The sequence below is a fragment of the Pollicipes pollicipes genome, unplaced genomic scaffold (genome assembly GCF_011947565.3).
Source record: "Pollicipes pollicipes isolate AB1234 unplaced genomic scaffold, Ppol_2.1 Scaffold_3087;HRSCAF=3621_pilon_pilon_pilon, whole genome shotgun sequence".
Classification (NCBI taxonomy): Eukaryota; Metazoa; Arthropoda; class Thecostraca; order Pollicipedomorpha; family Pollicipedidae; genus Pollicipes; species Pollicipes pollicipes.
Window position 1 is genome coordinate 28,284,855 of NW_023596225.1, and position 27,433 is coordinate 28,312,287.

At 55.4% G+C, this 27,433-nt stretch overlaps 1 protein-coding gene across 1 annotated transcript in view; it reads left to right on the forward strand.

Moving 5' to 3' along the window:
* The window catches only part of LOC119090001 (ATP-binding cassette sub-family C member 8-like), a 47,078-nt gene that overhangs the window by 19,344 nt on the left and 301 nt on the right, over window positions 1-27,433 (forward strand). Inside the window, 26 exon segments of the mRNA XM_037212800.1 lie at window positions 2,954-3,129; window positions 4,008-4,074; window positions 6,340-6,546; window positions 7,103-7,420; window positions 9,841-9,928; window positions 10,295-10,434; window positions 11,270-11,407; window positions 11,666-11,828; window positions 12,231-12,409; window positions 13,365-13,469; window positions 14,401-15,125; window positions 15,492-15,756; window positions 16,386-16,523; window positions 18,179-18,385; window positions 18,701-18,843; window positions 18,898-19,128; window positions 19,868-20,037; window positions 20,662-20,802; window positions 21,293-21,687; window positions 22,599-22,756; window positions 24,974-24,992; window positions 24,994-25,089; window positions 25,092-25,172; window positions 25,601-25,746; window positions 26,691-26,820; window positions 27,260-27,429. Of these exon segments, the coding sequence (XP_037068695.1) occupies window positions 2,954-3,129; window positions 4,008-4,074; window positions 6,340-6,546; window positions 7,103-7,420; window positions 9,841-9,928; window positions 10,295-10,434; window positions 11,270-11,407; window positions 11,666-11,828; window positions 12,231-12,409; window positions 13,365-13,469; window positions 14,401-15,125; window positions 15,492-15,756; window positions 16,386-16,523; window positions 18,179-18,385; window positions 18,701-18,843; window positions 18,898-19,128; window positions 19,868-20,037; window positions 20,662-20,802; window positions 21,293-21,687; window positions 22,599-22,756; window positions 24,974-24,992; window positions 24,994-25,089; window positions 25,092-25,172; window positions 25,601-25,746; window positions 26,691-26,820; window positions 27,260-27,429 (4,796 nt within the window).

Genomic DNA, 27,433 nt, shown 5'->3' on the forward strand with positions numbered 1-27,433 from the left:
ACCAACTTCCCTTCGCCCACTTCGCCCACTCTCCACATACCTCCCACCAACCCACAGCTGTTCTAGCCACTGGCAGGCCCCTAGGGGGCCGCGGGAGCATGCCTTGCACTTCGCAGAGGTCCACATCCGGTCGAACACTTGCATTTTTTAATACAAAGCGCTAACAGTGGGACGTCCTCTCGCTTCCAGCCAACCAGGAAGGGCCAATGGGCAGAGCAAATATTTTTGCTTGATTGGTAGGGTCGTGATTGGGAAGATGATTATGAGGTTCAGGGGCCCTACGCTGTTGTTCGGGTGCCCTGTATGTCAACTTGCTGGAGTGGTTTCGGTCCTCCTATTGGAAAGGAGGGGGAGGGGAGGATACGCGGACCCATATTTGGGGCCGGTCGTATCGTCTGGATCTCCTCCCCACTCCCCTCACTACACCTCTTTTCGGACAGTCCTACAGTAGCGACCAGAAGGTTATGAGCTGTTATCCCATGTGCTTCTCTTGTCTGCGTGATGCTCCCGTGACGGATGGGCGCAGCGGCTTCGGCCGTCCGGCTAGCCGTTTCACTTCGCTCGGCACTCTTTTCACTCCAGACCAGACTCGGCACTCTCGCCACTCTAAACAGACTCAGCACTCTCGCCGCTCCAAACCAGACCCGGCACTCTCTTCACTCCAGACTAGATCCGGCACTCACCCCAATCCAGATCAGACTCGGCACCCTCTCCCATCCAGATCAGACTCGACACCCTCTCTCATCCAGACCAGATTCGGCATTCTCTCCAGTCCAGACCAGATTAAACACTCTCCAGTCCAGACCAGATTAAACACTCTCCAGTCCAGACCAGACTCGGCACTCTTTCCAGTCCAGACCAGCTTCGGCACTCTCTCCAGTTCAGACCAAACTGGGCACCCTCTCCAGTCCAGACCAGACCCGACACCCTTCCCGTCTAGACCAGAATCGACACTCTTTCCAGTCCAGACCAGACTGAACCAGGCTCAGGGCAAAGCCATAGTCGACTCTGGTGTCAAAAAATATGTGGTAGGTCAAGGTGGAGTCGTGTGAGCGGTAACCGGTATTCTCATTTCCAGCTCTCATGTGAAGAGCAAATAGGAACAGAAGACGTGCTCTTGTTAAGTGTCCTTAAGATGTCCTTATGTTAAGCCAAGATATCGCTACCGTGGCCTAAATAGGCCTTTATGTAGGCCAAAGAGTGGTTTGCCGGGTGAGCTTTTTCCTTCCAATATCAACTCTGTCCTAATCCATTGTAATTAATCCGCAGGTAATCGGAAAACGTTCGTACCCGAACCGAACCACTGCCGTTTGCGGACATCAGCTCGCAACGGAGTGTTGACCACGTGATGGACACAGGCTAATTGTAGAATTCACATATGATGCCTTTATTTTGTCGTTGAATCAAACTGGTGCAGCTGGCGATCAATGATTGGAAACAAGCTGAAGATGCGATGTAGGGTTCTTTGAAAACGCCGGCATCATGCCATTAAGAACGTCTACAAGAACATGATACCTCCGGTATCTCGACGTTGGAATCATAGGCAGAATGTGTTTGACAAACCATACCGCCTACGGCCAAACCACAAACCATACGGCTCACAGCCAAACCACAAACCATATGGCTTACGACCAAACCACAAACCCTACAGCTCACAGCCAAGCCACAAACCTTACGGCTCACAGCCAAACCACGAACCATACGGCTCACGGCCAAACCGTAAACCATACGGCTTACGGCCAAACCGTAAACCATACGGCTTACGGCCAAACCACAAACCATACGGCTCACAACCAAACCACCAACCATACGGCTTACGACCAAACCACAAACCATACGGCTCACAGCCAAACCACAAACCATACGGCTTACGACCAAACCACAAACCATACGGCTCACAGCCAAACCACAAACCATACGGCTTTTCCGCTGCGCGGGGACGAGTGGGCGCAGATCAGGTGATAATGAGCCTGAGACGGACCCGTCAGTATCCAATTTGCTCGCACGCATGCACTTCCCTTCCAGACACACAGATATGCATGCCCCCGTCGCGCGCACGCACGCACACACGCATAAACACGGGCCAGGCATGCATGATTGCTGATATGTTCGGCGAATGAGGCGTTTGCGTTGATGAAAACATGAAAAGCTAAGAAAGATGTCGCCTAGTACTGTGCGTGTAGCGAAACCCATTGAGTAATCTGGACATGTGTGTTTGTAATTTGGATGTTGAGAGACGAAAAAGCTTCATCGGAATTCATCCTGTAGCAGACCCCATGCCTGCATCGGAGCCTATCCAAGGCTGCGCTTTGATGTCCAAGTGTTGAGGCTCACAGTGGAAATCAAGATTATGTTCTATAAGTCACGGTTGGGGTCGATTTCGATCGAGCGGAACCGAGCATGCACCTGTATGCTGGCTGGAGTCGCGCGCTTGTAGGGGGCGGATGGTGTAGTGATTTAACTAGGCTTCTGGAGAACCAGAGGTACGGGGTTCGATTCCCTGCGGTGCCCGCCCGTCCTGCGAGGGTGGGAGGCAAGCGACGCGATATAGCCTCAGCAGCTGAGTGCACGGTAAAGCCCAATAACGATGATGATGACAAATAGCGGTCGTCAAAATGATATATAGATAATGAGATATAATAATGATATGTGTAATGATGTATGAAAATCATATGCGTCAATGATATATGATATTGATATATGACAATAATATATGATAATGATATATAATGAATGGCGAAATATTTTGGTACGATGTTTGAAACCTGCAATTGCTGGAGAACGGAAATTTACGTAGCATGCGTCAAAATGTCTCAAATGCAGCAGCCCATGTAATCATACACCCCCCATCTTTAACCAGTACCATCTCCGACTTAGGTAGCCATTAAAGTCATTAATGGGCTTCATTTAGGTGGCCGTCAGTGCTGTAGTAATGCATCATCTTCTGTTTCAGCGCTATGTATGCGGTACATCACGGCTATACTCTCTCACACCCGAAAAAGAAAACGTGGACAACGTTGTCTACAAGCACCCACACGCAAGCGCCCTTCAAAAAGTCACGTTCTCGTGGATTTTCAACCTCCTGCTAGTTGGTTTTCAAACTCCGATCGAGTTTACAGATCTCGGCAGGTGAGCTTCGAGTGGCTTGTACCGCTGCCAGGACGCGGGCTGAATGATCGTCCTCAAAAAAAAAAAAAAAACACCCAAGGTGTCGCGTACGTCCCAAGTCGATCGATGCTTAGGTGCAGGCTGCCTCTTGGATGCATTTTTATTTAACCTGCATAATATTTAACGTTTTGATGCGATCAGTTATGCAAAACGGGGCAGTCTTATGTGAGAGCTCGAGCTCAGCAGTTGGTGGATCTCTGGAAGTCTGCTTTGCTCTTTGTGGGGTTAAATCGGGACACAAAATGTCTTGCCTGTGCCATTTTTAAAGGCAGTGTTCTACATTTGTGTGGGGTGTTAAACCGAAATAGCTATCTTAAAGAGAATTCGGTGCAATTCACGCCCCGACCTTACTAAGACCTAAACCCCTCAAGTTTCTGAGCTACACGCCCACGAAGATGTGCAGACTGTTTCGAAGGCACTATTTCAGAGTCACCCAGGCATCCACACCATAATAACGTCACTCAAATCCTGTCATTTCATTAGCCATTAGGCGACCAAGGCCAAGAAAATATTATTGTTCAATCGCTCATATCTGGTATCCGTGAGTACGATTTCCAGATGCAGTGATCGTCAATTGGCTCCCAATCAGTGTTGTGCAAAGCACGATGACGTAATGGAGCAATGACGTGTTTTAGAGGACATTTGCGAAACAAAAATATTGTTGTTTAGAGCAGTCTTTTTCACTTAAAAATATGGCAGCAGTTATAAGTGAGCCTATTTCATCATATCTGCTGCCTGCTTCAGTGTCTTCAACTGTGGAACATTCCCTTTAATTGGTGCAGAAGTGGTGTGTGCGACCCACGTGAACCTTCTAACAATGTCCCTGTCTTTTTCATCAGCCTGCCCTCTGGTGAGGACACCTTGCCACACTACGAAAAGCTGAGCAAATCCTTGAAACGAGAAAAGGTGAGCAGAAATAAACCAGACTAGGTCGATTCCTTCAGTAAAATCCGACGGGGTGAGATCCGTCGGAAAAATTTGGGAGACAAAAGTTTGATGCGTTTGATTTCCAGTGTAATGATGTCTGGGGTGAAACGGCAACCGTTGGCCAGTTACTGTGCTGTCCACAATACGGCACATCTGTCGGTAGTATTTTATGTTTACTAGTTGTGAGAATAGGTAACAAGTCAGCTACCTATTTGCGACATAGTTGTACTGTTGTTTGTCCTAGAAAGTGTCAGAAGAAGAGCGTAAAAGGTGTTTTTTCCAAGATGGGTCATGGCCATTATTCACTCCTGTGCCTCTTGGATTTCAGTAAATATTTCGGCGTCATTCCTCATGCTCAGCTACTTTCCAAGCTCCACGTCTATAAGATTGACCCGGCCTGTTTCTTCTCCTATCTTTCTGGCCACTCCCAGTCAGTCTGCATCTCTTCTCTCTCTCTGGTGACAGAGTGGTCTTCAGGCTGCTCCCCAATACCCAGGAAGTCTTCCAGGGATCGGCCCTTGGTCCTCTCCTATTCACAATCTTCGTCAACGCCCTCAGCCTGCAGGTGCTGGGCGCTCATGTGACCCGGTACGCTGACGACTCCCAAATCCTCACATCCGACGATAAACGCAACGTTCCTTCCCTCATCCAACGCATGTAAACCACCCTGTCCTCCCCAGCATCGTGGTCCCATGCCCACGGTCTCAATCTCAACGCATCCAGACCTGAACTCCTTCTCCTTGGCACCCGACAGAACAACCGCGGACTTTCCCCTGTCACCGTACGGGTCGTTGGGGAGACCGTTGGGGAAAGCCTGACCGTAAACAATTTGGGTGTGCTTTTTGGCCGCCACCTGAGCTGGGATGCGCACGCCAGTGATGTGGTAAAAAAGCACATCGGTGTCTTGATCGGTCTCTGCCACCTGGGACATTTCATCCTGTAACGAGTGCTAGTGACCATATTGCAGGGTCTAGTCATCTCGCGCGTGAGATACTGCATTGCGCTGACCCCTGGTTTATGGCCAGGGGCTCAGCTGTTAACGAGGCCAGACTGTTTAAAGTAGTTAACTTTACTACCAGGGTGGTTACTGGCCTGCCAAAGAATGACCACGTGTCTCGCGCGCGGGATGACCTGCCCTTTGCCACGCTTCCCCAAATGTGTGGCGTACAAACTGTTATCGCTGGCACACAAAGTCCGTGAGCGAGGTGACCCGGAGGCTCACCTCACTCACCTGATTGTTTCAAACATACGCTGGCGCGCGGACCAGTTACCCGCATGTGACTACCCGCATGGACCATAACCTGCGCCTACCAGCGTTGCGCACGGCGGCAGGACAGCGGTCCTTTGCATACCGAGCGGTGTCTCTCATCAATGAGTTGCCTGTAGATGTCCAAGGACTGAATTCGGCAAGTTTTAAGCGCACTGTCAGCTCTTTTTTGTGCGATAGGGTTGTCTCATACTGTGTATGCGGGCATACGTTTGTGCATGTTTTTATCCCCTATCATTTGCCGCATACAATACATATCACATACAAGTTTTCTTCCTTCCAAGTAGATATGCATGTTGTATAGAATAAGCTGCATGGAATAGGCCGATCGGCTATAGGGAATAACAAGGTCACGGCTCTTGATATCTTTTTGTGAACTGCCATCTGTCAGTCTGGTGGACCTCAGTTCAAAACCTCCGTACAAAAGTAAAGCCATTGAACTCGCACGGTGTCGAACTGTGTTATGCCTGAAGGCGGAACACATGCAACACCTACTTGAAGCACACACTTTTTCACCCCTGAAGCCTGCACTCTGTCCTCCATGAAGCACGCACTTTTTCACCCCTGAAGACCACACTCTGTCACTCCTGAAACCCGCACTCGTCGCCCCTGAAGCCCGCACTCTGTCGCCCTGAAGCCCGCACTCTGTCGCCCCTGTAGCCCGCCCTCTGTCACCCCTGATGCCAGCGCTCTGCCACCCCTGAAGCCCGCACTCTGTCAACTCTGAAGCCCGCACTCTGTCAACCCTGAAGTCCGCACTCTGTCAACCCTGAAGCCCGCACTCTGTCAACCCTGAAGCCCGCACTCTGCCACCCCTGAAGCCCGCACTCTGTCAACCCTGAAGCCCGCACTCTGCCACCCCTGAAGCCCGCACTCTGTCAACCCTGAAGTCCGCACTCGTCGCTTCTGGAGCCCGCTCGACCTCCGATCCCGTTGTCCCAGCACCCTGTCAATCCCCGGTCTGTGTCTGTATGCAGGCACAAGCAGCGGGCGCCGGCCGCGAGGTGCGGCTCTGGCGTGTGATGTGGCGCACACACCGGCGCCGCCTGCTGCTGGGCGGCCTGCTCAAGCTGTGTGGCGACCTCTCCGGCTTCGTGGCGCCGCTCGCGCTCAAGAACATTATCGAATTCGTGATGCTACACCAGTCGGGCGAGCTGCAGGTGCACCACCTCGAGAGCGCCGGCGTGAGTAGTGCCGCACCAGCCGCTGGTGCCGCGACCTGTCGGGCGCGCGGCCCACCCTCACGCCGCGTGTCGCCGTTGGAGGTCGGACGCTGGTGGACAGCGAGACGGGGGCTTAACTCTCACCTTGAGCGGAGAAGCAGCGAGCTCAGTGTGGAGGTTTTGAGCACATGAGTCCTGACACATACATTGCTGGACATTGTGACCGTCCGCATCCCTTCCGTTGTTTACGAAGTTCTTGCACTGGCCCGTCACTGCTTTCACACAAGGAACAGGCGCCTGTTTTTAAATCCCGTGAAGTGTATTTTATGGCTGCATGCCAAACCTGTGGGACTTTGCGAAGTCCTTCACACCGCCATGCGAGAATCGGCCGACTCCTGCGGCCCGTAACGTTGTATTTTCCGCAGCGAACATTAAAGGCTGTGTGTGGCTGAGCTGTGTGCAGTATTCGCTTTTTGTTTGTAGCGGACCGTCAGCAGTGGCTGTTCCGGACGACTCTGGCGCGTCGCAGTGACGTGTCGTGCAGCCCTGCCGCTCCGCCAGGCAGCCGGGGTCGTGACAAGAATCAGCGCTGGAATGCGGGCCAACTTTAGGATCACGTAGCACTCAGGATGGCCAGCGTAATACCCCTGCAGCGCTTACGTGCGCGCGGTCCCATGCATGCCCAACGCTCGCCCGAAACGGGCTCCCAGCCTCACCGTTCACACGCATCTCTGTCTGTCCCCAGTACCTGTACCCGACCGTGGCCGACTTCCTGTCGAACGGCTACGTCATGTCGGTGCTGGCGCTGGTGGCGGCGCTGGCGCAGGGCACGTTCTCGCAGTCCTGCACCCACGTCATGGTCACCGAGGGCGAGCGGCTGCGCGCCGAGGTCCAGGTCCGTCCGCGCCTCGCGCGGCGCAGCTGCCCGGCGCCGCCAGGCGGCAGCACAGGCTCCGAGCGCTCTCCTTGGCGATCAGCCGTCGGCTTATGGCAGATACGCTGCGCAAGAAACAGGCATGCAGCAAGGCAGCGATGCTTGCGTAGTTCCTGTGTGCTATTAGATACATGCGAACGGAGCCCTTGCCAGAAACTCAAGTCGGTGCGTGGTTCGTCTGCGAGCTTTTGTGTTGTGACGGAAGCTGGAAGCTTTCACGTGAATTGTCTGAAAACGTATGGCCAAACATCATGCCTTCTGTACCGAGCTGAAAGTAACTTTATATATTTTTAACCCACACCCACACCCTTGATAATGCCTTAACTCGCACCAGCGAGTACCAGACTGGCAGCGAGATGCCCTCGCTTTGAGAACATTTGTCGCCCACCAGTGGCTTGTAGGTTCAAGGAGACGTTCTCGCTTGCTTCGCTGGCGGGGAGGTGACGCTGCTGGTGTGGGTAGCCTAACCCCCAACAGTTTATCGTTAACCCGAGTCTCGACAGTGTGAGGTGGTGTCAGTAAACAAAGGCCATATTTTTTTCTTACGGGAGAGGGAGTACGTCAAATGTTCTTCGAATTCCAGCCAATTTTTACCGAAGCCCTGCGAAATCGCCCAGTGTTTATTGTAAACCTTGTGGCTCAAAAGGGCCGTACCCCCCCCCCCCCTTCCCCTCTCTCACCATCCATTGGCTATATCTCAGAGTTAACAAGATATGTTGCTTGCAGCAACATATCATTGGTTCGCATCCCAGTGATGCACAGTGTATCCCATTTTTCTAAGATTTCAGTGACCGCGTCAATTGGCAGTCTCGCGTGTGCGGTATCACTATATTTACCGTCGCTCATGTTTAACTTCTTCCCAGCTTTGTGGTATGTTTTCGATAGCTTGTGTACACAGAAGAAGCTTTCGATAGACAGCTTCTGCACAGCTCGTTTCTCCTACATATACCAAAGTGTCACCCTGCCGAGTGCCAAAACATGCCCCGCTCGCCAATCCTGTGAATGGCACCGATAACAGGCGGCGCGGGCTTATGTGGTGGATCGCCGTGAAGGCTGAATCCGTCGTTTGCACGACTTTCGTCGCGATTTGTGCAGCCGTATGCGCTGTATTGGGCTAAAGAAGTGTAGACAGACAAATTCACTCTCGGAAATTAGTCAAATGGATTATCACCCAACCACACACTGTCGCCCACCAGTGTTATAGGCATTCAACCATTGTTCCGGGGACACGAACCCGTGTTTGCACGTGTGGAAATGGGAGGGGGGGGGGAAGGAATGGCCAATGACAGCCTGAGTCACAGCAGCCGCGGAAGTCTCCAGCAGTGACTCAGCTGGTCCGACCGGCTACTCGGAGCGGGCACGGCGCGGAGGTGACGCGGACAAAAACTGCCCTGATTGGCCGATATTTGAGTCGCCCAGAGGCCGCAGAACATCCGGGCGCGTTAGACGCCGGAAACCTTAGTGGCGCAAGAGCGCCACTGCGGCAAATTATCAGAGTGGATAAAAGTCGTGTAAATGCGCAAAATACAGTCGACCATGGGCAGCTCCGTATGTGCTGTGAGAAGTTGTCTGGATCGTACGCGGCCTGAAGAAGAGAATTAGCAGCACTGGTGGGTTCAGTGCTCGCCCGAGCTGTCGCTGGGCCTCGTGACCTTGACTGCGGCACGGCGAAGAATGCGGGCAATTCTCGTGGTCTGCGCAGGGCCGCCTGGCTGCAGTAATAGTCTACTGAACATCCGCAGGCGTGTTTTATTGCAAAGCTCTGAGCTGACCTAACCGACCCAATGTGCTGTAGTGGAAACATCTTATATCATAGGGCGTTGTTGTTTTCAGCGCGAAATCAGACCTCCCTGACCCAACGATGGGGACCTTTCTGAACCCAGCGATGTGGGTCTTCCTGAGCCAAACGGTGTGGACCTCCCTGACCCAACGATGGGGACCTTTCTGAACCCAGCGATGTGGGTCTTCCTGAGCCAAACGATGTGGGCCTCCCTGAGCCAAACGGTGTAGACCCCCCTGAACCGATCGATGTGGACTTTCGTGAACCCAACGATGTAAGCCTCCTTGAACCCGTCTGTGTAGGGCTCCCTGAACCCGTCGATATAGGCCTCCCTGAACCCGTTGATGTGGACCTCCCTGAGCCCATCGGACCGGCCCATCGCTGTAGTTATCCCCTGGATGCTGCAGGGAACGGTCGGCAATGCTGGCTAGACATCTGTCGCCGCCCAGGGAGCATAAGCCCTCACTAACAAGGCTGATGGTCCCCGCGTTACGGCGAAGACGGTGAGCGTCACACGGCCCCGTCTCGCGCGGCCAGGAGCCATCTGTCTGACCCGAGCTGGAGTGTGGTGCTGCAGCTGAGGCTGGTCGGTCCGCCGCAGGCTCTGGTGTACGAGAAGTCGCTGAAGATCCCGACTGCAGGCACTGACCACGCGACGACAGACAAGTCGGACACCCTGCAGCGGCCCGGTAAATTACTGGCCTCGATCGTGAGACTAGGCCGTCCATAGGCGCGCTGCCTATTGATAGCGAGCGTGGTGCCACAGCCTACCGCGCTGACTAGGTCTGAGCGCATCGGAGTCAACACGGCGGTGTTTTGTGTTTCAGTTTGCATGCTTATTTATGACGACGATATCGACGGAAACAGATTTGTGACAATTTAGAAGGACTTACCCCGCAGTTTTCACCGCTAACGTCAGCGTGTTTGCAGCATTGCAGCACCTGCAGAAATCAACCTGTTCAACATCCTTTTACAAACCACTTGAGCGTGAGCACTCACCGCCATTGAAAGAATCGTATGATATCGTTGATTTGAGTCCTGGATCTGTCCGACAGCAGGAGGCGAGGGTATCGGCGAGACCGGGCATAATGACCACGTCGACTCCGGCAACATCATCAGCCTGCTGTCGGAGGACGCGGCCAACCTCTCAGAGCTCATCTGCCAGTCTCAGTACATCTGGGCCATCCCGCTGAAGGTGAGGACTGCCCTGGCAGGCACTGTGTGGACCTGAAGACGCGTACAGGTATTCAGGGCGGCCGTGAATGCCAGCGTTTATTTGCCCTGGGGCATCCCTTTGAAAACCCGGGAAGTATCAGTCGTAGTGTCGTTCTATGAAGGTCGTCCTGGATGTGCCAGAAGAGCATACGTATCAATATAAAGGCCTGTGGTGGCAATTCAAAGCGGCGTTATCATGAGGCCACCCCTGATGAGGTGCGCACCCTAATGTCAGGAAGGTTAAGGCAGCCTTTAGCCCGTTTGGTGGCCGACAATGGTTGGCCAATTCTACTCCATGTGGGCCGGTCCACCAGCTGTGTGCAAACGACGGCGGAGGCGCGGTACCTTCCTGCCCCTACATCCCGCCGGTCAGGGACCTCTGCAGTCCAGGGCGGGCGTGCGCGACTGCACGAGGCATGACTAGACAGAATTTCACGAGTCGCCGGGCCCACACCAGCGCCAGTGGCGTTACCACGACGGGAAGCCGATGGATGGGTGGGCGCGAGGGAGGAAATGGTTCATGGAGCGAAGCATGTGGCGCCGTATTTATGCGCTGTTTCGACCACAGCGGCATTGTCCCATACGGTGATTCTGACATGACCCGGGTCACGACTGCGCATTTGCTTTGGGTTTTATGGGGTTTGTGCCGGCGTGACTTCTCTCTGTATCGTGGCCTGGGTTCGCGCCGTCACATAGCTGGCGCCTAATATTGGTAACATCCCATCAGTCTGCGTTTTTAGAATAAACATAAAATGCCACATGGTTTGAGACGGTCAGCTGATGCGGTGCGTGAGAGCAGTGTGGCCCTTGCTCAGATCATCATTCTGCTGGTGCTGATACACGGCCAGCTGGGCATCAGTGCCGTCATCGGCTGCTTCGTGTCCATCTTCCTGCTGACACCGCTGCAGTTCGTTATCGTGAAGAATCTGCAGGCCAACAAACACGTGCTGCAGGTGAGCGGAAACAGTAAGGGGAAAGGAGGGAACGGACCGTCACGTCAGTATATTGCAAACTAGACCTGTGCGTCTGGTCTCATCGGCGGGCGCAAATCTCAGAAATGTTGACAGAAATAACGTCCAGGGGTGCACACGAACATGTGCCTAGACATTGCCAGAAATCCTAGTCCGGAAAACAGCTCCGAGATCCACCAACAAGCCAGCTTTCCGAAGCTGAGCTCGTCCGCTCCAGCACCATGCTTGACTGTGCTGCAGGCGAAGAGCGACGAGAGACTGAGCCGCTCCATCGAGTTCGTCAACGGCATCCGCCAGCTGAAGCTCAACGCTCTCGAGTTCGCCTACGAGAAGAAGATACAACTCGTCAGGAAAAACGAGCTGAAGCTGCTCATGAAGGACTCGTTGTTTTGGGCCCTGAACAGTGCGTAAAGGCGATGTTCATGCTCTACGTTGGGTGTCCGAAGGCTGGAATGCCATGCAAATGTCTGATGAGTGTGCAAATGCATAATAATCTATAAATTGGCATACGGCAGTTGAACACCATAAACTGGCATAGGCATTGGACAACGACCTTGAATGTACAGCGTCATGTATTAACTAGACATATTTTTGGTTAGATGGCTTTAGTTGTTATCAGTTGTTATCAACTAGTTGTCATCCCCTATGATTTTCATCACCACAGTCGTTCTCATTTATCAGTGTCTCTTGCTTCCATGCGCCACTATCGGCCGACCGGTTAACCATTCCTCCGTTTTATCGAGCGGAGGCGCCGCCTCGCCCTGACCCCTGTGACGTGGCTGACCCGGCATGAACCCTCCCGCAGTGTTCCTGACGCAGGCCTCGCTGACGGTGATCACCATGACTACATTCGGTCTGTACAGCCTGCTGGAGAGACAGCCACTCGTCTCCTCCCACGTCTTCAGCGGCGTGGCCCTCTTCAACCAGCTGACTGTGCCGCTGTTCGTGCTGCCCAAGATCGTAAAGGCGATCATCGGTGCCTGGGTGAGGTCCGCGCTCGGGCTGCCAGCAGTGAGCTCTGCGCTCGGGCTGCCAGCAGTGAGCTCTGCGCTCGGGCTGCCGGCAGTGAGCTCCGCGCTGGGGCTGCCGGCAGTGAGCTCCGCGCTCGGGCTGCCGGCAGTGAGCTCTGCACTCGGGCTGCCGGCAGTGAGCTCCGCGCTCGGGCTGCCAGCAGTGAGCTCTGCGCTCGGGCTGCCGGCAGTGAGCTCTGCACTCGGGCTGCCGGCAGTGAGCTCCGCGCTGGGGCTGCTGGCAGTGAGCTCTGCGCTCGGGCTGCCGGCAGTGAGCTCTGCACTCGGGCTGCCGGCAGTGACCTCCGCGCTGGGGCTGCCGGCAGTGAGCCCCGTAGTGGGACTTCTGGCAGGCTCACACCAGTCTGAAGCCACGTGTATCGCCATGCTGAAGGATAACTCGACAAGGGAGGCTGGCTGGATGTCTCACCCGAGACCGTGGGATGCGTAGCACGGGTCCTATGGAGCGTCCTGTATCGGGAGCGTTTGCACATTCGCCAAAGCTCACGTCAGGATCCAGCTTTGTATGGCTCAGCAGTCTGGGAATAGCCGGTAGCGAGTCTAGCTAAAAGAAGCATCGCATGCTTCGGGTTCTGGTCTGAGTGGAAGTGGCTCACAGATCCCTTCCTCTATATCAACACCTGACTGGAGAAGTTGGGTCACAGGGCCTAATTTAAGCTCCGCTGTAGCTGTGCTGTACAACGCCACTTCCTCTCCCGGTGTCCCAGAGCTCTAAAATGACAACTGCGAACGAACCGGCAACTCGAAATCTAGTGTGCGGTGTTTGCACAGAGCATGCAGCGCTCGTGGCGTGTGGTGATTTATGACCGCTAACCGTTGATCGTAAAGCAGCGGATGTAAACAGTGAGCCAACGCGCCGTGTGTGGCGTCGGCCAGTGACGGCATCGCGTCTGTGTCTGTGGCCGCAGGTGAGCATCGGCCGGCTGGGCGACTTCCTCGGCCTGGCGGAGGTGGAGTCGCTGCGTCGGCAGTCCCCCGTCTCAGGGGACGCCGGAGCCAGCCGCGCAACCCTGGTGGGTGCTCCTTTCGCGGCGCAGCTCCCGCACACCGCACCCGGGGCACTGTGACCGTTTGGCGGACTTGGCAAGGGGCACGGGCTGACGGCGTGCTGATGTTGGCACGTGGCGGCAGCTGATCACGCTGATCTCGTGCATCTGAATGTGGCAGCATGTTTTAAGTGCTATCTTTGCTGTTTTGTGCTTTTTGCGTTATCCATTCACTTCAATCTTTCTTTTTATCCATTTTTTTACCCACGTTTTTAAGCCTGCGGTTTCTTGTAACAACGTTGGTTAATTGCGAGCGTTTTTTGGTTCACGTGCCTAGCCACAATGCGAGCACAACGGCGCCTTCTCTCGCAAGTTTGACCCTGGCGTCCCGCTGTGGGGCCATTCCACGCTTTGTTAGTATACTTTGGTTCGGTTTACATGGCATGCGTACACTAGACCACTGTGTATCTGAGGCGTTCAGCCAGGCGTTTCAAAACCGAAAGGGAACGCATCCTGTCTGCGGGTGTAACAATAATCTTACCTCGGGTGAATGTGGGAGCGAGGTGCCGATCTTTTTAAGACACTTCTTTCCATGCAACGTCCAATAAGCATATCTGTCATAACACTTTACACACGTCGGGAAGGCTTCTTCAGTCTCTGTATTTGAGTTCCTGTGCCGGCCTATGTAAGGTTAAAGCTTACTCGTGTACAATCATCACACGCCGAGCTCCCAGTGGATAGCTCTGTTGCTCAGGTCCAACGCGTCCGACATCTCGCTCACCGCCGTGAGGACAGATAATGCCAGCGGCGTTAATATTTGCATGAGTCAGCTAAATCCGACGGCTGGTATATTGTCCTGTTATCCGCTGCGAATAGCACGTGACGTCCGAGGTCCCTGACGCCCGACGACGCTGCTCCCGGCTGTCTCGGCGTCTGACGCCACCTGCACCGTCCCCAGCAGGGGCCCACCCCATCGCTGTCGACGACGACGACGGGCAGCCGCTCGCCGGAGACGACAGAGCGGCCGGACTCGCTCGACCTCTCGCCCCCGGAGGGCCCGGCCTGCCTCTGGGGCAGCCAAGACTCCGTATTCGGCCTGCAGAGCATCCCGGAGGCCGACGAGGAAGTGGACGCGGCGGCCGTCGCCGGTGCTGTGGCCGCTGCGGTTTCGAACCGACTGGCGGCCGACGGCCAGCCCAGAGCGAGCCGCATGGCCGCCGGCGACGCGGCCGCGCAGACTGACGACGTCCCGAACGGTGGGCCGCCGCAGGGGAACGGAACAGAGGACGACGCCACAGACGTGCCGCCGCCGACCTTCTTCGCCTCCGCCTCCGCCTCCGACCCCGCCACGGACAGGCAGGAACCGGGACGTAACAGACCAGTTCGCGTGCTCCAGCCACTGAACCTGCAGGCGGTGCGCTTCGCCGTGGACCCCGTGGAGCCAGATATGGATCCGGATGGGGAGCCGGCGGCGGCGCGGGAGGCGCCGGTGGTGCGCGTGGAGCAGGCGTGCTTCAGCTGGCGGCCGGACGGTGAGGCCGACACGCTGGCTGACATCAGCCTGGTGGTGCCGCGCGGCCGGCTCACCATGATCGTCGGACCGGTGGGCAGCGGCAAGTCGTCGCTGGTGGCCGCACTTCTCGGCGAGCTGCGCCGAAAGAGCGGCTCGGTCACCTGGGCCAGGTGAGAGGGAGACGCATCGCTGGCTGGGCTGCGGGGTGGCCGGGTGTCACAAGCTAAATGGTGCCATATGAGGAAACAGTAAATCTTTCTGATAAGCCTTTCAACCTTTCCCTGCCAGCACCTACCGGCGACATTCAGCACTGGGTCGGACTGACACGCAGTCCATGGCACTCCTGATGTCACTGTCGCCGCCGCGTTGCCCTGGCGCTGGTGAGCACGTTATTGTCGCCGCCGCGTTGCCCTGGCGCTGGTGCGCACGTCACTGTCGCCGCCGCGTTGCCCTGGCGCTGGTGAGCACGTCACATCGCGCACCGACCTGACCGTCGCGCCGCGGGCTCGCTCCGACTGAACCCCGTCTGCCGGCAGCTCGGCTCCACTCGCCTACGCCTCGCAGTCACCGTGGCTCTTCAACGACTCGCTGCGCAATAACGTGCTGTTCGGGCGAGGGATGAATCCGCGCCGCTACCGGCGCGTGCTGGCCGCCTGCGCGCTCGATGAGGACATCATACTGCTGGGGCCGGCCGGCGACAGCACAGTGATCGGCGAGCAGGGCGTCGTGCTGTCCGGTGGGCAGCGGCAGCGCGTGGCCGTGGCGCGCGCGCTGTACTCGAACGTCAACTGCGTCATTCTGGTGAGCCCAGGTCACGTGGTGGTGATTTCCTTGTGCGTCGGGTGTCCTGAATCATGTGCAATAGTGTCAGCCGTAGATTTCCTGTGCTTTGTTTATGACATCGGATATGCAGACGTTGAAACCAGAGTTCTCTGTAGACAGGCCTTGTGACGTGACTGCTAATCCTGTGACCCGAGTGGTTCCGACTAAAATGAACTTTCGCCAGCCTGCTGGATAGGTCGAGCGGTTGTGCGGCGTCACATGTAGGTGACCGAACAGCGACTGGAACCGTGAATTTTCGCGCCCGCCGCCGCATTAATGTCAGCCAGATGCTGGCACAAGGTGTGGAGCGAGGAGACTTTTATGTGAAGCCGGGTAGCGAGGCGTGATCTCTCGAGTGTGCTCAATGTTAGCTTGGTGGCAGTCTCCTGCTGGGCAGGACCGGCCGCTGCTCTAGGCTGCTGCATTGCTATCACTGCCCCACGTGCGCCAGAGCGTTTGTTTAGCACCAGCGCAGTATGCTCACTGCGCGTGTCCCAAACTGGCACTTTTCCGGCGACATGTCTTTGATTTAAACACCAACGTGAGGACACGCCTTCGGTTATTTGAATGGGGTCACGGCCTTGACCGAGGGCGTGGTCCCGTTTCAGGACGATCCGCTGTCCGCGCTGGACGTTCATGTCGGGCTGCACGTCTTCGAGAACGGCATCAGGAAGCTGTTGGTGCAGCAGGGCAGGACTGTCATCTTGGTCACACACAAGCTCCAGTATCTGAAGCACGCAGACCAGGTGTGGTTCAGGAAGTCGGCCTCGGGCCTAATCGTTGCACTGCGAATCCGACATTATAGGCTGACGGGATACAACTGTAGGAGTGTGGGGGGGGGGGGGGGACTGTTGGGAAGACTCTGCGCTGTCTTGCGACAACAGTTGGCAATGTGTTTTACAGCGTTCCTTATGAAAGATGGTAAACCGCTTACCCTCTGCTGCGGTAACTATTATAACACGGGTCATTTCTCGATGGCAGCATTTCTTGGAGCAAACGATGATATCCGTGACTAATTTCATTTCTGGATTTAGGAACGCATTGAGGCTTGCTCCACTGGGCACGGTTACATGACTCTATACGCTAAATTAATGTTTTTTTTTTACTGATTTTCCATGATGCGTAGAATTTTACATGATTTAGCACGTACATGTGCACGTACATTTAGCAGGTCATTACTGTAATAGCTTGTGACGGCTATTTTCCAGGATTTATAGGTACATGATGATGAAAAACGCATTCGAGGTGAAAAGTTAGGGACTGGTTTGATAGTCCTGACGATGAACCATATATTTCACTTCTGCCCATCCTATTTTTTGAGTGTTTCGAATTTAGCACTAATTTAACCTTTTCACGCCAGCATTATTAGACAGGGACCTAATTTAATACCATATATAATAGGCCATTTCAAGGGCGAAACTCATCTTGTGTCGTCAGATCTATCGAAGCACCCGGTAAACGTTACTCGGGGAGCATTTTTATGTAAGACACCGCAAATATTAAATGACACTAAATCAAGGGTTTCACTCCTGTTAATCATATTTTTCGAGTATTTCAGATTTGGTTTGAAATATGTCCTTGTCTTATAACATTTACTTGGAAAAACCTGTCTGCACAATGCAACATAACCTGGAATTTCGGTGACTCGGTCGTCCAGTCTCTTCGCCGGACTCACTTGACTGAAGACACGTAGACCGCCGACTAAACTCGGCACCAATCCATTGATGCGTTTCATTGGTAAAGTAATGGTGGAGTGGAAAGGTCTCCTGCCGACGATATGGGCTTTTCGATGTGGGCCTGTTTCAAGGTCTGACCAGCCTTGATTTTTGGCGCACATGTACGGAGGTGCTATCGGACAAAACATGGCAAGATTTACTGCACTCGCACATTGGGCAAAATACAGCCTCGAGCAATTAGCTCACGTCGGATGGCGACGCCGTGCCTCGCAATGCATCTCCAACGTCATCTGGGAGGCAGCTTTGCCGCCATCCGACGGTGTACTTCTCAGTTGACGGTCCGACCCATTTCCTAGCTTCCTCCCCAGTTGGCTGTCCCGTCCACGAGTCATGCCTCGGTGCCCGGTTGATAGCTACGTTCTTCGATGGCAGCCCGGTTTCCGGTTCATAACGCCGTGCCCGACTGATGGCTCCGTTCCCAGATGATAGCCTCGTCCCCAGTTGAAGTTACACCCCATGTGACGGAGCCCCGTCCATTCGTGGCGATCACGTCCCCATATGGCAGCACGTCGCCGGTAGCAGTCTATCCCCAGATAACAGCATGCCGCCAGTAGTAGCCCGTCCCCAGATAACAGCCCGTCGCCGGAAGCAGCCCGCCCCCAGGAAGCGGATCCGTTTCCAGCAGCGCCGCTCCCTGCCCGGCTGACGGCGCCCGCTGGCGGTAGGTGGTGGCGCTGGAGCGGGGCCGGGTGCGGCAGCAGGGCACCTTGGCCCAGATCGCCGAGGCCGACCCGGAGCTGTACCGGCGCTGGCAGCAGCTCATCCAGCTGAACCAGCAGCAGGAGAACCAGGAGGCGGCCGCCGAGACGCGGACGGCCCGCGAGCGCTGGCGCTTGCTGCAGAAGATCCAGAAGGCCAGCCGGCTCATGACGGTTAGTAAACGAGCCCGCATCTAGCGTGAGACGCGGTGGTGCGGACAGGTCTGGGACAGAAGTCGTCCGCCGGGGCCGGCCTCACTGGGGCGGACAGGTATAGCATATACTGGTAACAGCATACTTGCCAGCACAAGTTACAAGCCTAGCAGCGAACATCATGCGATGGCGCGCTTTTACCTGAACTCGTTCCTGAGTGGTGTCGTTGATTGGTGTTCTTCCCCCCCCCCCCTCCGCGGCCCCCGTGTGAAGTACAGACCGGGCTGTGCCGGCACGGTGCGCGCCCCTCTGAACGCCGCGCGTTCCCGCCCACAGGCGGCGCCGGCCGTCAGCCGCGACAAGTTCTCGTCGTTCCGTCGCGCAGCGCTGGGGCGGCGCTCGTCGCTGCGCCACCACATGTCGCACGGGCTGCCAGTGCCGCTGGACGTGGGCAGCGACGATTACGGCGCGGTGCCTCGGCGGCGCGCCACCACCGGCGGCCGCCGCGGGCCGGCGGCCGGCCTGGCGCTCAGTGTGCGCCGCCGCCTGTACCGCCGCTCCAGTTCGCTGGGGCCGCAGGCGCCGGGCGCCCCCAGCCAGCCCAGCACGCCCGACACGCCGGCAGAGGACGCCGAGCGCCGGTACGAGTCCCTGCGGCTGCAGCGGATGGTGTCGTCGCCGCCTAACATGCCGTCGCCGCTGGTGCCGGCGCGGGGCTCCGTCTCGGACTCGGGTCGCCAGCTGCTCAACCTCCTGCTGCGGAGGTGAGCTGCTGAGGATGTGAGCTGCTGAGGAGGTGAGCTACTGAGCCGCCCGCTGCGGGGGTGAGCTGCTGAGCAGCCTGCTGCGAAGGTGAGCTGCTGAGCCGCCCGCTGCGGGGGTGAGCTGCTGAGCAGCTTGCTGCGAAGGTGAGCTACTGAGCCGCCTGCTGTGGAGGTGAGCTGCTGAGCCGCCTGCTGCGAAGGTGAGCTGCTGAGCCGCCCGCTGCGGAGGTGAGCTGCTGAGCAGCCTGCTGCGAAAGTGAGCTACTGAGCCGCCTGCTGTGGAGGTGAGCTACTGAGCAGCCTGCTGCGAAGGGGAGCTACTGAGCCACCTGCTGCGGAGGTGAGCTGCTGAGCCGCCTGTTGTTGAGGTGGGCTGCTGGCCGGCCTAGTGGTATGGTGTGCGCCTCAGTACGGCAAGACTGGGATGAGGGCTGGTGGCGCTGATCGCTTTTTAGAGCTATGCTTACGTGCTATGGGTTCGCTGGCAGGTGGAAGCTTCCGGTGGCCCGTTCCGAGGGATCCGTGCTGGCTCTTATGTCATAGAAAATAGTTTTGATGCGGTCATTGGTGTTTTATGCGCTTACTTTATGGTCGCGTAATTTCAGCGCCGCAACAAGGTTGTTTCGTTGGCTTGCTCTATAAGTCTCCAATTACATGGAGCACCACCATCCCTCGCTGCCCTGAACGCCTGCCTCTCACCAGCCCCGCCGCCCTGACCGCCTGCTTCCCCCTGTGGCAGGAGCACAACCAGCTCTCGTACGTCGCCTGTCGACCCCGAGCGTGACGTACCACCCGAGCAGATGGCGCCACTAGTGCCGGCCGACCCGCCGCCGCCGCCGCGGCCCCAGCTGACACGCGCGCTCTCCATCGCCTCCAACTACAGCGAGATGTACCGCGACGAGGAAGAAGGTGAGCCAGGCTGCCACCAGTGCCGAGACATGGAGGCTGCACAGGTTGGCGGCGGAGGTCCCACAGGCCCGCGGTGGAGGTCCCACAGACCCTCGGTGGTGGTCCCACAGGCCCGCGATGGAGGTTCCACAGACCCTCGGCGGAGGTCCCGTAGACCTTCGGCAAAGGTCCCACAGACCCGCGGTGGAGGTCCTACAGACCCTCGGCGGAGGTCCCACAGGCCCGTGGCGGAGATCCCACATGCCGCGACGGAGGTCCCACAGGCCCGCGGTCTGTTCGGCGAAGAGCTGTCTGTCGTGATCTGACACGGATGTAGTTACAGATTAAAGCGCGTTCTCTGACAAATGATTTTGTTGGGTTTTTCCTAATGCATATGCATGAAATGAAACGTTGGCTTAGCGCTCTTGTATATCTTCAGTGCCGTATTTGATTTATTGATTTACTTTAAATGTATCGGTCTGGCGCATCATTGATGAGTTGGATCGTTCGATAGATGGTGCATTTCAAACACAATGAAGACGTCTGTACTCTGTGTGTGCAAATATTCATATAAGGCTTATATAGTTCCGGATCCGCATCTTCGCTTGCACTAAGCTACGCTCTTATGCTATTTACCGTTTCCAGAGTCTGACCTGGACTCAAGACGCTTTCTAGACGAAGACAGGGAAAAGGGCAAGATTTCAAAGCTGGTGTACATCACGTACATGAGGGCGTGCGGATTGGGTTTTGGCATTTTGTACCTCACCATGGTTCTGCTTACTCAGGGTGAGTAGATAATGTCAGACCTCTACCTTATTCACTGATGGCTCTTCAGCCCTTCATGGGGGGAAGGGGGGGGGGGGGGGTAGTAGCCTCTCCCCGGATTGTGGAAATGACTGCTGAGTTGCACCAGTAAGGTCCACCAAATTTTCAGCATACCCGATGGGTGATTAATTAAACACGCCCTGGACCGAACCCAGTGTTGGTGTTTGATCGGGCCGCCCTCAGCCGTGGATTGCAAGACGGACCAAACTTAGTCTACTGCCAATCGGTTCAAGCCAGACCTATCACTCCCCATTATGCTTGAGTATTGAGGCTCCACAACTTCACAGACATGTAGCCTTTCCATTTATGCTACGGTGCATGTCACTGCCATTCAAGGGTCGTCGTGTGAACAACGGTCGTCTGTTATGTCACCGACTGCTGCATGAACTGCAAATACAGCCACCACGACCTCGCGACCGCCTGACTAACGCGCGGCACCGCCCACCGCCAGGCGCACACGTGGGCACGGACGTGTGGCTGAGCAGGTGGAGCGAAGCGGCCAGCCGGTGGAACCGCAGCCACAAGGACCAGTGGCAGCAGCTGGCTGGCGGCAACGCCACTCCCGCGAGCGCCGTGGAGTCGGAGGACGTGTCGGACGCGTATGAGGCGTTCATGGCGTCCGAGACGCGCTCCTACCTGCTGGTGTACGGCGTGCTGTCGGCCGTCGCCGTGCTGCTCGCGCTGGCTGCCAACCTGAGCGGCCAGTGGGCGGGTGCGCGCGGGCGCCGCAGCCTGCAGCGCCGCCTGCTGGCCGCCGTCACGCGCGCCCGCAAGGAGTTCTTCGACCGCACGCCGGCCGGCCGCATCATCGACAGGTTCGCCCAGGACGTCAGCTTCATCGACAAGGTGCGAGAGAGCGGCGATGGGGGCAGTGGGAGGAACTGGGAGAGGCCGCGGGAGAATGTGGAGGTCATGGAGGGTAGTGCGGTTAATCGAAGGCGCTGGAAGGCCGGAATACCGGAAGGAATAGCCAGTAGGTGGTGGGACGCAGTAGAGGTCACTACGATGCGTTGGATGGCGGTTGCAGGAGACGGGGGTGATGGGAGGCCCTAGGAGACGGCGAGAGATGCTAGAGTCGATGAGAGACGGAGGATGCTGCTGGGAGGTGCGGGAATGGTGGAGGCAGGGCTCAAGATGTGGCCTGGTGTCTGTGGTACTCTGTTATCTGTTATCTGACAGTCTCTGTGATAGCGTGGAATGTCTGCGAGATTTGCCATTGCACTCTCGCTTGTGGTGATGCATTCGTATGACCGCCTTTCGGAAACGACCTTTAGCAGCAGAAACTTAAAGTTGCTGTCTCCACCGTAGGGTTTCATTGATCTCTTCCGCCTTGCTTATTCTCGTATATCCTTATGTCCTTATCGTGCATTATCGTCTAAACATGTTTACGTACAAATATTTTTTCGCATTAAGTTGTAGATCAAGGGCTACCATGGTATGTGCGGCGTAAATTTTGCAGTGTGTGGGTGGGGGGGGGGGGGGGGGGCTTAGCAACATGGCTTGAATTGGGTGATCCCAAGCAAGCTAGCTGGATGCCTAAGGAGCGCAATCCGTGACATGACTAGTTCTGGCTCATGTTCGAAACGGTGTTACGCATGACTTAGCTGGTACTTCTTCCTTACACTTAAGTGCGGAAGTCCTGACATTTTAAAAATCAATTGGTGCGGCCGGAATGGCAAGGATGTCCCCAAACGTGCCTGTGAGTGGCGACTTCTAAGTGGATGCATAAATTTAACGCTGGCGTTCTCTTTCCACAGAAATTGGCAACTGAGATACACATGCTGCTTTTCTTCGTCCTTCAGTGCTTGACAGCAGTAATAGTGAACGTCGTCGTGACCTGGTGGTTCATCTTCATCGCACTGTTCATCACCGTCATCTACTACTTCCTGCAGAGATTCTACAGAACATTCGCCATGTGGGTGACCGCGCTGTTGATAACAGCCTCCGTTGATTGCTTGGTGCGTTATGTGACCACCGGTACAGCATCTCTCTGTCTTCAAATCGTTCACTGCACATTATTTTTATCATTGTTCAACGTATTACACGAAATTACATTTTTGTTCGTAGATGTTGGAGTCCTTACAGTCTGCTGGCTTGTTGCGCGTGCCATTTGCCCTCCGCCCTGGCGGAGCATCTCCAACTCATGTGATCTTTTCCGAATGATTTCGCCTTGCCACGCCTGGTCGGGGCACAATTTCCACGCGCCAGCGTGATCGCCCTAGTAATGTGGAATTGAAGTGATCACCTGTATGTGTCGTTTTAGGTACTTATACGCACGACCACTGCACATGCCAAATGTATATCCTTATCAACGACAAGTTCCCTGAATATTGCATTACATGAAGCCGCGTATTTATGTTAACATTTGGATTCCCAGGTCATAGCCTTGGGGTCAGAATCAGGTCAAACGAGGTCAAAATCCACATTGGTGTCCAAGGTGCCCCCAGTACCTAGACGCGTGTTCTAACCAAAAGGCCATTGGCGCTCATTTAATGTCGGTAACCTTGTTTTATCTTTCGCAGGTCGTAGTGACCAAACTCATTCAAGACTGCTTTTTTGCATTGCATTTGAATAAGCGTCAAGTATTACGCTAGGGAGAATGTTTTCCTGAACCAAAATGCTAACGTGGGTCATTTTAGATCAGTGACCTCTCCTGACATGTAAGAAGTCCATGGGAGATTTACAATGCGGTTCCTATTATCAATGAATTCAAAATGAGCACTAGAAACTTCCGCGCACAACAAGCTTTCCAGTAGTAAAACAGATTGGTCTTCACCTTTGTCCGACGTCCATGCCTGACTCTTGGTCCATGGAATATAGTCTCTCAGTTGTTGTGTTGCCTAAAAAATTAACTTACAGATGTCTGGCCTTGTCTAACATTCCGTTGTTGCATCAGATTGGATGATTTCTTAGACATTGTCTTCGTTGATTCCATGGCTGACTGACCTCCCCTAGGTTAGCGACCTTACAAGGTACGCCTAAATTTCGAATATCGAACGATCCGCTATTCAATCGTCTACAGCTATGCAAAATGTGGCGTGGCTGCGCTGCGCCGTTCGGGAACCATTTTAGAAAAACCTTCGGGGGCCAAATTGACCCCTACCGGAGCGCGTATCAAGACATCCATAGACCGTATGAGGTGCTCGCAGACAGCAGCGCTGTTTCGCAGACCAGTTGGCGAGGTTAACAGTGAACTAAATGGCAAAACCTGCCCCGAAAATACGCCCACAAGTGGAATTCTCTCCGGATTTGGCCCGCTTTCTTCTCAAAGATGTGGTCTGGAGCCCAAACTGGGGTCACTTAGACTGAATGGAAACTGTCTCCGTGCTGCAAAGACAGTCAGAGTAGGCCGCTGGAGACGGTATTTCTTCAGAGGAGGGAAAAATAGGGCATCGTACCCAATGACGTAACCAGGCCGGGGCAAAATTGGGGTGCAAGGGCCCTTTCAGCCAAGCAGTCCGCTCCGTTGCTATAAAAGGGCCTTGATTGTGTATTTGGAATGTTTGTAATGTTTGGGATCCCACTTTGGTTCCTTTAGGCCCCTTTTTGTGTTTTAGAAACCTCACGGGCGTCTTAAACCGCCAAAATGATCCCAGACATTCGCTCCCGGGAAGCCTCGCCGCCTCCAAGGGCAGAGGGAGCTACATGACCACAAACGTCTTCCCGTGTTGCCTACGCCATTCTACGCAACATAATCCACCTACACACTGAACATATATTTCTCTGACCTGGCCTTAGTCGCATTCTTCACTAATCGATTTTTGAAGGGTTGAAAACAAAACGAGGCTTAAGCGGAAGCAGGTTCGAGACGGGCGCAAGCCTGTTTGAAGTCCATTGTACCGCTAGCTGCCTAAAGAAATAACGCACTTTTTTACTCTTTTGAATTTCAACCATTGTCTTAAAGCGTAAGACATTGAAACATTATTTTCGGACGACCCATGGCGCGACGTATGAAAGCAGGGCATTCCGACTCATTGATGAACGATAAAACCATCCGCAATGTACGGAAAGAACGACATGCATAGTATGACACGTAGGCCATCAGCTTCCCATCATCAACGACATACCATCCCGCGCTGGCGTTCTGTCTGTAAGTCGGGCCCGCCTCTCTGACGCTCTCACCGGCTCACAGTGAGCTGCAGCGGCTGGACCACCATCGCGCGCGCGCCCGTGCTCTCTCACCTGGCCGAGACGCAGGCCGGCCTGAGTGTGGTGCGCGCGTACGGCCACCAGAAGCGCTTCTTTCGGCCACGCTGCTGCAGTGCGTCGACCTTCACCTGCTCACCTCGCTGGTGTACGAGTCGGGCCAGCGCTGGCTCGGCATCGCGCTGGTCAGTCGGGAGGGGGGACGGGGACGGGGGTAGCTGGCGGCCGGCTGCCGCTGTCCGCAGCGCTCGGGTGTTCTGGTTCCTAGACTATTTGCTCGGCGTCTTGACTGACATAGGCTCAAATGTTCGTATGACGATATGTGCGCGTCATCAAGACTGCCAGTCGCAGAAAAGTGAAAGAGACAGAAGGCATAAAACCACGGAATGAATCGTAAGGGAATCGTTGAGACAAAGTTTTATGAAATCACACCTCCTGAGTAAACCATGTCCGAAAGGACAAAGAGGATACGAGCAGAGACAAAAGGGCAAGCAGGCGTCATTTACAACATAAACAAGACTCGCGGCGGTGTAAACAGTGGCTCCGGGATGAGCTGGCGGCAGTGTGGTCGTACGGCCCTCCTAAGCACTTCATGTGGGTCGGTCTGTTGCAGGACTACCTGGGGGCTGTGATCGTGTTCGTGTCGAAGCGTGTCGGCCGTGACAGTGGCCGTCACCAGCCGGGAGCGCGTGCCGTCGGCTCTCATCGGCCTGGCCATCAACTACACCTGCTCATCCCCACCTATCTGGTGTGGGGGTGGTGCGCTCGCTCAGCGTCGTCGAGATGTACATGTGCGCCGTGGAGCGCGTGCACAAGTACACCATGCTCAAGGCGGAAGACTACAGGAAGAAGGCTCTCGGTGGGGTGGAGGGAGGAGAGAGAAGGGAAGTGAGGAGGTTCGACACCGTTTGAACTCTTGACCTCTTGAGGGATACTGTTTTTTTTATAATTCGTTTCAACAATTGACACTCTAATGCAGCGCAATGGTCTCCAAATATGCTTTCGGTTTGTTCAAAATTAACACCACATCGAAAAAATCAGTTTCATGCACCAATAATGCGGGCTGGGTTACGAACTATTATAGCGACTTTTATTGACAGTCAACTCACATGACATTGACACCTGTCTCCAAAACGTCGTTTAAATAGTAGTCACCGGCATTTCGTATGCCAGTTGTATAAATTATGGACCATGCTTAAAGTGGGACTGACCAGCCAGACAGACCTAGTATGCTGCTGTAGCGCAGCCGTCAGGCGACGGGCGGCCGCCGCTGTCGAGTGTCCGCCGCCGTCATGTCCGCCGTGCATGCGTCCCGCCGTGTCCGCCGCCGTCATGTCCGCCGTGCATGCGTCCCGTCGAGTGTCCGCCGCCGTCATGTCCGCTGCGCATGCGTCCCGTCGAGTGTCCGCCGCCGTCATGTCCGCTGCGCATGCGTCCCCGAGTGTCCGCCGCCGTCATGTCCGCTGCGCATGCGTCCCGTCGAGCGTCCCCGCCGCCGTCATGTCGCTGCTCATGCGTCCCGTCTAGTGTCCGCCGCCGTCATGTCCGCTGCGCATGCGTTCCCCGCCAAGTGTCCGCCGCCGTCATGTCCGCGCTGTGCATGCGTCCGTCAATATCCGCCCCGTTTCGTCTGCCTTCGGCCGCCGGCTGACCATGACCCTCTGACGCCCGCTACCTCTGACGCCCTCTCGCCCCGCCGTCAGTGGCGCCTGTATTGGCCGCGCTCTCAAGGCAAGATCGAGTTCACCGCGCGCGCTCGGCTACTCAGGCGAGGACACGGCCATCGTCAGGGTGCTCAAGGATGTCAGCGTCACCATCCTGCCCGGCCAGAAGGTGGGGTCGCCGCGCGGAACTTCCAACTGACGTCAGCGCGGCGCCGTGTGTCGGTAACAGCTGATCATTGAATGCATATAGAATGCTGTAATGCCCCAGCTACGAAGTTGAGCGGAGATGGTGGGTGGACTCCTTTGTTGTGCTGGTAGCGGAATCTCTTGGCTTGAGTTGGATTTTGATCATATGGTAGAATATGCAACTGTAACGTAACTGCACCGAGTATCGCATCACACCGGTACTCCTCCAGCGTTCCTTTACACCTTGTCGGGGATCATACTTTTTAATGCCTCAGATTATAACTGCTATTAGGGACGTAACATATTCTTGTTTGCCGCTGATAAACTGCAAGTCTACAAGCTGCACATATGCAGCATCGGTTGCGACCATCACTTGCGTCCAGGCCCTACCCAACCTCGAAAGTTACTCTGTTTGCCCACAGGTGGCTCTGGTGGGCCGGTCGGGCAGCGGCAAGTCGACTCTGGCCATGGCCCTTTTTCAAATGTCGGATCTGCTGGAGGGCGTGATCCGGATCGACGGCATGGACCTAAAAAGCGTGCCTCTGCACTCGATCCGCTCGCAGGTGGCGCTGATACCTCAGGAGCCGCTCCTGTTC